At 49.1% G+C, this 7,810-nt stretch overlaps 1 protein-coding gene across 1 annotated transcript; it reads left to right on the forward strand.

Annotated features, from left to right (window-relative positions):
• Positions 1-816: 816 nt before the first annotated feature.
• On the forward strand, positions 817-1,879 carry LOC111177247 (olfactory receptor 1K1-like). The gene is given in 1 exon segment (XM_022578797.3): positions 817-1,879. A coding segment is annotated over 1 exon segment (921 nt). The 5' UTR covers positions 817-854; the 3' UTR covers positions 1,776-1,879.
• Positions 1,880-7,810: the final 5,931 nt, after the last annotated feature.

Below are 7,810 nucleotides of genomic sequence, written 5' to 3' on the forward strand. Positions count from 1 at the left end.
GGAAGAGTTTTCCATGGATACAGGGAGTCATCCAGGTTCTTTGGTTCTTTTTTTGTTTTTTTTTGCAAGTCTGAAAATTTCTTTATTCCTTTCTCACACTTGATTAATATTTTGGTTTAGGATAGAATTCTAGGTTCAAAATCGGTTTTTTTCTTCAGAATTTGATATTGCCCAACTGTGTCCCATCATCTACTGTTGATGACATATTGGGTGGCAGCCTGGGTATCTGAACATCATCAGATCCTCACATTCCTGGGAGTGGTGGGTTCTTCTTTTGTCCCTCAGTGTTCTAAAACATCATGTTTGCATTCGGGTGCTGTAGGTTTACATCCATGTCAATATATGTGTGCCCTTAATGTTTGGAATTTTTATTTCTTTGATAAGTTCCTTGCTTCCATCTGGGTTTTCTTTTCCACTCTGACTTTCCTGAAATAAATGCCCATTGGTCAAATCCCTCCCTGATTTTGATCCTCTCTCTGTTTGATCTTTTCTTTTGTGTTTTCTTCCTTCTCTGGTCCACGTCCTGGGCAATGTTTTTGTTCTGTTTTTGCTTCAAATCACAAAGTATCCAAGTTGGAAGCAGCCTTCAAGGTCATCTGGTTCAGCTCCCTTACTTTACTGATGGGGAACCTAAGGCCTGGAAAGGAAGAAGATTCAGGGGGGAAAAATGATTTGCACATGGTCCACACCTGTGTGTAGCAACCCGGCTGTCTGACTCCAAACCCATGATTTCCCTCATGGCCAGAAAGCCTTGAGCAACTTAGTGGCCCTTCACCCTTTTCCTTTGACACTGGGGAGATGACCCAGCAGTAGAATGGAACCCCTGGGGTCCCAGACAAAGAAGCAGCCCAGCCATGGACGCTGCCAATGAGACTTCAGAAGGAACCCCATTCACCCTACTAGGACTAACAACAAATCCTGGACAGCAGTGGCCTCTCTTTGTCCTATTTTTGGTCCTGTATGTGGCGGGCATCCTGGGTAATGGACTCATTGTGGCCGTCATCCGAGCCAGTCCAACCCTTCATGCACCCATGTACTTCCTGCCGGCCCATCTGTCCTTTGCTGACCTCTGCTTTACCTCCATCACTTTACCCAAGATGTTGGCCCACCTGATGGCCCATGACCGCCCCATCTCCCTGGCTGGCTGCCTGACCCAAATGTACTTCTTCTTTGCCCTGGGTGTAACTGACAGCTGCCTCCTGGCTGCCGTGGCCTATGACTGCTACGTGGCCATCCAGCACCCCGTCCGCTATGCCACGAGGATGTCCCGGGCTGTGTGCACAGCCCTGGTGGGGACTGCGTGGCTCGTGTCCCATGTCCACTCCCTCCTGCATATCCTGATTATGGCCCACCTGTCCTTCTGTGCCTCCCACCAAGCGCCCCACTTCTTCTGTGACCACCAGCCTCTCTTAAGGCTCTCGTGCTCCAACACCCGCCACATCCAGCTCGTCATCTTCACCGAGGGTGCCGCGGTGGTAGTCACTCCCTTCCTACTCATCCTCGCCTCCTAGGGGGCCATCGCAGCTGTGGTGCTCCAGCTGTCCACCTGTGGCTCCCACCTGGCCATGGTGGGCCTCTTCTACGGGACAGTCACTGCAGTCTACTTCCAGCCCATGTCCCGGTATGAGGCCGAGCGGGGCCGAGTGGCCAGCGTCACGTACACTGTCGTCACGCCTATGCTGAACCCTGTCATCTACAGCCTCCGGAATCGTGATGTGCAGGGGCTGCTCAGAGCCCTTTTCACTCGGCAAAGGATCTCAGCTGGTGACTCCTGAGGCCTGGACCCCACCAAGGACAGACTGCATCTCCCACAGCGACACTCTTGAATGCAATCATCCACTCTGTGCTTTTTCCAAAACCGTAATAATGGAGATGCCTTTCCGAGTGCTACCGTAAAGCAGATCCTTGCCCGATCTGATTTTATTCTACAACGACCAGGCAAGCAGATTTTATGACCCAGTTTCATAGATAAGGAAACTGGGGCTCAAAGGTAGATTTGACCTTCCTAAGTTTACACCATTTTTAGGTGGCAAAACCTGGGCCCTTTCGGCCACATCATGCCCTCTTCTAACAGTCACTCCCAGGCATTTGCAGAGCATGCTACCATTTTCTGCTGTATAGGGCTTAAAGCTGTATGGGAGGCTATGCCACCCAGGTCTTGCTCTGGGGAATTGGCACTTTGTTTTCCATCACATCACCATGTTTTCTCAAAACACTGACTTCTTCTCAACTGTCTGAGACAGAGACAAAAATTCACATACCCATGTGTCAGGGGTTGACCTCACCTAGTGAACCCAGTTTGGCACATAGGAGGCACTCTGGGAATCTGAGATGAATAATGACTGTAATTTTTATGTTCATGGGTACTTAGAAGCTGTCCATTTGTCTAACCCTTTGTTCTTGTACTTGTTTGCTATGATGCTGCCCGTTCAGCTACCCCTGGCATTCTGTACTAGGAGTATGCTTTAGGCATGAACCGTAAATCAATAAATTGAATTAAATTAAGCAAGGCAGAGAAGGGACGGGGCACAGGTATTAGGAGCAGATGGAAGAGGTAATATTTAAAGTTTTTATAGTATGTCTGCACTTCACTTTCTTTTTTTAATTTTTATTTTTTGGCCACGTGGCATCTTAGTTCCCTGACCAGGGATCGAACCCACACCCACACTCCCCGCATTGGAAGCGTGGAGTCTTAACCACTGGACCGCCAGGGAAGTCCCCGCACTTCACTTATTTTTACCCACAAAAAGCGCGGGTACTTTTATTGCCACTTTACGAGTGAGGAAATGGAGGCTCGAAGGTGCTGAGTTAGTCAGTAGCAGAGCCCGAGCAAGCTCTTCTGCTCCTCAGGCCCCTCAGCTGCATTTTCCCAGGGCCCCATAGAACTCAGGCCCCGGCTTTGGGAGCCTCAGTGGAAGAACTTGCAGGAAGAAACCCAAGACCAGGGCAGGTGTACTGTCTCGGGTAAGGACCCGTTTTGGGGTCTGAAAGGCCCTCACAGTGAGCCCAAATTTTTACCAAACAGGTTTACGAAGCAGGGAGCTTTTCTGTCCGTCTTTCCCAGAAATCTGTACCCACTCTGGCACCCCACCTGCCTCCCCTCCCCACCCCCCTTTCTAGAGAGGAGGGCGGCTGCAGAGGTCCTAGGGCTGGGTTAGCTGTCCCTCCCAGCTCCCACTAACGAGCCTGCCACCACCTGGCCCTGGAACTGCTATCCTACGCTGTTTACGGCTGAAAGGAAACTTAAAGGTCTTTAGACCGGTGGCTTTAGAAAGCAAAACAAAACAGAAAAGCACAACTCTTTTCTTCAATGAAATCTTACCCAGAAACATACTATCCAAAATGAAGGGGGAAAAGCTGTACAGTGTAGATGGAACAAGGGTCAGAGGCCTGGAGCCCATCTTCTCAGCCTCCCCCTGATGCTCTTCCTCGGTGCCCTGAGGGGCCCCTGATCTAAGACAACCCCTTCACTTGATAAATTGGGAAACTGAGACCCAGAGTGGTTAAGGGACCTGCCCGGGTCACACAGAGTCAATGGCTAGGCCCGCCAGCACCCTATCGCTTGGTCCTGCAATAACATGAGACCATTCCTTCCCGGGCCACCTTCCTTCCACCCGCACCCGCAGGCCCAGGTTGATGCCAGATCCTCGCTACTCTATCAATAGTCCCGCAACTGCTTCCTCCCTCCACCTCTCTAAAGTTTCACAAACACACTGGTCGTGGTGCTTATCACCCATTCAACACCTGTACCATCAGCCCCGCCCTATGGCGTAATGTGGGTCATCTCCTGGCCATCGGGGACCTTGCCTGAGTTCTCTCTGTGTCTCTAGAACCTGGACAGAGAATATGCATGTGCTATGCTGTCACCTTGTCTGTCCTCTGTTCTCCTTCCAGGTGATATTTGTGTGTAAGGGGAAAGGGGTCCTCTGGGGCTCAGGGGACGGTCGATGCTTCTTTCTTCTGGGCTGCCAGCCTTGACTTGGTCATCCTACTCAGGTGTCAGCCCCCCAAAGAGGCCACAGCTCTGCAGGGGGGTGGTCGCCACTACCCACGCTGTAGCACAGCCTGGCCTCTGCCCTTGGCCTCTGACCAAGGCACGCGGTCTCTGCCCCAGCGCGGTCAGTGCCTTCTAAGGGATGACTGTGATCAGTATCACAAGTGTTCTCAGGTCTCACGATGGCCCAGAGAGAAATCCCCACTTTGAATGTAGGGAAACTGAGGCTCGGAAAAGAAAGGAGGCTTGTCCTGGTTTGCTCCACCAGCCAATTTAAGTCCCAGTTCTCCTGACTCTCAGTATCATGCTCTCTCTACCACACCACAAACTGTCACTCAAGTTAATAAATAGTTATGGACCATCTTCTATGTGCCAGGCGCCGGGCTAGATGATGCCTATCAGTTCCAGACCCCCAGTAAGACAGGCAAGAGAGGGGAATGGTGGGCACATAGATAGCCTCAGTCACCAGGCCTATGCGTCCCCGGGCCCCATTCCCATCCCACCCGCACCTGGACCTGGCCTCTTGTTTTACCTCAGGAAGCCCTAAAAAATGATACTGACCTGGAGACAAGAAGAGGAATCCTTCCCCCATCCCCAGTCAAGAAAAACCACTAAAGAGTTCATAAATCCACTGAAGAATTACGCCTGCATCTTTTTCACATGAATAATTTTTAACACCTTAAGCAAAGGTATGCAAATGATTGACTCACTTCCAAGCGGTTCCCTTGGAAGAGATGACACTGATCCCAGGGAGGTTGCTTCAGCTCCAGGGAACCTGCAGTCCCTCTTCAGAAGGACTTTGAGCTGCACAAGGAAATCTGCTTCTCTTCACCCACCACATTCCCTGACGTTGTCCTGAAATGACTTCTCACCATTTCAGAATCAACCTAGCCTATCCTCCCAGCACTGATATCACCAACCCTTCGGTTTATTCTGATAATACGTGGCACTAGGAACCACGTCATCCAGAAAAAATAAACAATTACATTTCAAGAAAAGAATTTGAGTCTGCCTTTCCAGCCTCGTTTCTAATGCAATCTTTCTGCATTATAAAGTTTCAGCCTTCATTCCAGAGGTACAGCAATTGGAGAGATCTTAGTAGTGAAAGAGGCTCTGATCATAAATGGTAAATTGATTACTCCTAAGGGGACCAAAAAAATTTCTATAGCCCAAGTCTTCTTTCATGCAAGGGCTGCCACAGGGAAAATGCAGCCATTAGACGTGAAAATTAAAACATAAAGACTCTTTCTCATTGTGAAAATGACTGCTTTACAATACTAGGAACGGATCAATATTCCCAGAAACTGTTTATCAGCAAGCAATTTAGCTCACTCTGAACCAGCGGTGCTTCCCTAACTTACCCTTTTCATGTCTCTTTTGTCCTGTTTCCTCTGCTCCCTTTACCCTGATGTGCCTGCCCTGTTTTCTCTTTTTTGTTACTTGTGTTCCTACTTCCTTCCCTTTTTGCTCTCTCTCTCTCTCTCTCTCTCTCTCTCTCTCTGTTATGATTACATACTGGGCATTAGGGCTATAGACAGTCCTTGCCCTCACATACATAACTACAATGCAGATTATAGAAGCATCAAAGAGGGAGCAATGACTGGAGATTGGGAGTCATTGAAGGGAGAGTTGAGGATTCTGATAGCTGACATTAATAGCTCCAGTTCACCCATCCCCGAATCCTTGGCCACATAACCTTGCCTTCCATCTCTGACCCTGGGTTCAGCCATCCACCTTGTTTTGGCCAATAAGATATTAGGAGGCATGACACAGGCATTAAAAGAAGCTAAGGTGTTCGGCTTGTTCTCTTGTGTTTCTCTCTTTGTCATGAGAAGGACATGCTCAGCTAGCCCACTGGTCCCTAGCAGAGAATAAAACACACACAGAGCAGAGCAGCTCCAGTCAAGGTGACCCAGGCAAGACCAGCGCAGAACAGAGCCCCCAGCTGACCTGCAAACACAAGAACAAGCCCAGGCTATCCCATTGACACTGGAGTGAAAATATTAAGCCACTGAGTTTTGGGAGTGATGTGTTACACAGTAACAGCAAGCCGATGAAGCTCCCGTAACCGTTTCTGATACCTGCCTCTGTCTCCAGTGGAGCGCATCCCGGCGCCTTCAATGCCCTGAGGACTGAGCTGCCAATGCACACTTGCTTTCTCTCTCTGCTTTTGGGGATTTACATTCTTGTTTTGAGCATGTTTCTGCCCTCAAGGCTCTGCCAATCTTTGAGGGAATTAGTCATGTCTTTCCATTTGAGGAGGTGCTCCTGGAAGTAGAGCCATTCCTCCCCCTTTCAGATCTCATAACGAGATCAATTTTTTCTCTGTGGAGAGTCAGGGTCATCTCTTGGTTGCCTTCTTGGGGGGACTTTGTAATCACTCCCAGATTCAACCTACCCTGGAACATTTTCAGCTCTTCCCTCCTGGGAAGGGAAATGGAAATTAGCAAAGGCTGGAAGGATAAAATGAGCACAACTGATCAAGTCAGCCTATTTGGCGAGTAGCCAGACCCCACACATAGACAGACACCACCATCCCACCCCTCCCCCTCTCTAGGAAACACAGAACAACTGAGAGTTGGTGAACCCACGACCAAGACCATCACCACACATATCATGAAATCAAGTGACCACAGACCTCAGAAACCACAATGACAAGATAGGAAATTTACTAAATATAGACCAGATTTGGTGCTGGTGGCTTTGCACTCATCGTATCATTTGATACTCATAAAAATCTGTGCAGCACACATTATTATGCTCACTTTACAGATGAGGAAATTGCAGCTCAGGGAGGTAACTTGCCCAAGGCTCCAAACTAGAAAGTGGTAGAATCATTATTTGAGCACAGATCTGTCTCTGGGCTGAAACGATAAAAGCCCTCCCCTCACCCGCTTCTTATCCAAATCTACTGACCACGCATCAGACTCACATGGCACGCTTATTAAAATGCACATTCTACTCTCCACCCCCAAACTTTCTGAATCAGTAGGGCCTGGGTGAGGGCTGGGACTGCGTTTTTGTTTTTGTTTTTGTTTGGCCGCGTTGGGTCTTTGTTGCTCTGCGCAGGCTTTCTCTCATTGCGGTGAGCGTGGGCTACTCTTCATTGCGGTGCTCAGGCTTCTCATTGCGGTGGCTTCTCTTGTTGCGGAGCATGGGCTCTAGGTGCTCAGGCTTCAGTAGTTGTGGCACACGGGCTCAGTAGTTGTGGCTCACGGGCTTACTTGCTTCGCGGCATGTGGGATCTTCCCTGACCAGGGCTCAAACCCCTGTCCCCTGCATTGGCAGGCTGCGCCACCAGGGATGGGACTGAGTTTTGAATAAACACGCTAGGCAATTTTGATGCAGGTGGTCTGCGGGGCACACCAATAGAATCACTGACCTAAATCATGTAAAACTTGAGATTGCCAAAAGGGATATGGCATCCCTGCTTTTAAAAAGTCTGAACTGGTTGGGAAGTGTTCAGAGGTGACATGAAGGCTGTAGGAAATATACAACTCTGGAAAACATGGACAGTTATGATGAACACTGGAGAGAAGAGGTTTCTGTGATTCCTACTGTTGGAGGACGCAGAGGGAACGAAAAGTACCCATCAAACTGAGAAGGCATCTTGAGACCGAAAAACGACGGCAGTTCCAAATAATCAACACAGTTTATTGTAGGGTAACTTACTCACAGGGTGGGATCAGGCAGAAAATGATCCAGAAGCATTGGAGGCTGAACCCAGCACCACCAAAGGGCCTTTAGGACAATTTATAGTTAACCCAGGGCATGGGAGTAGGTGCTTGGAAACAGGATGTGCATTCCTAAGTTAAG

The sequence above is a fragment of the Delphinapterus leucas genome, chromosome 6 (genome assembly GCF_059928025.1).
Source record: "Delphinapterus leucas isolate spDelLeu-1000000601 "Yukka" chromosome 6, BTC_Dleu_Yukka2, whole genome shotgun sequence".
Classification (NCBI taxonomy): Eukaryota; Metazoa; Chordata; class Mammalia; order Artiodactyla; family Monodontidae; genus Delphinapterus; species Delphinapterus leucas.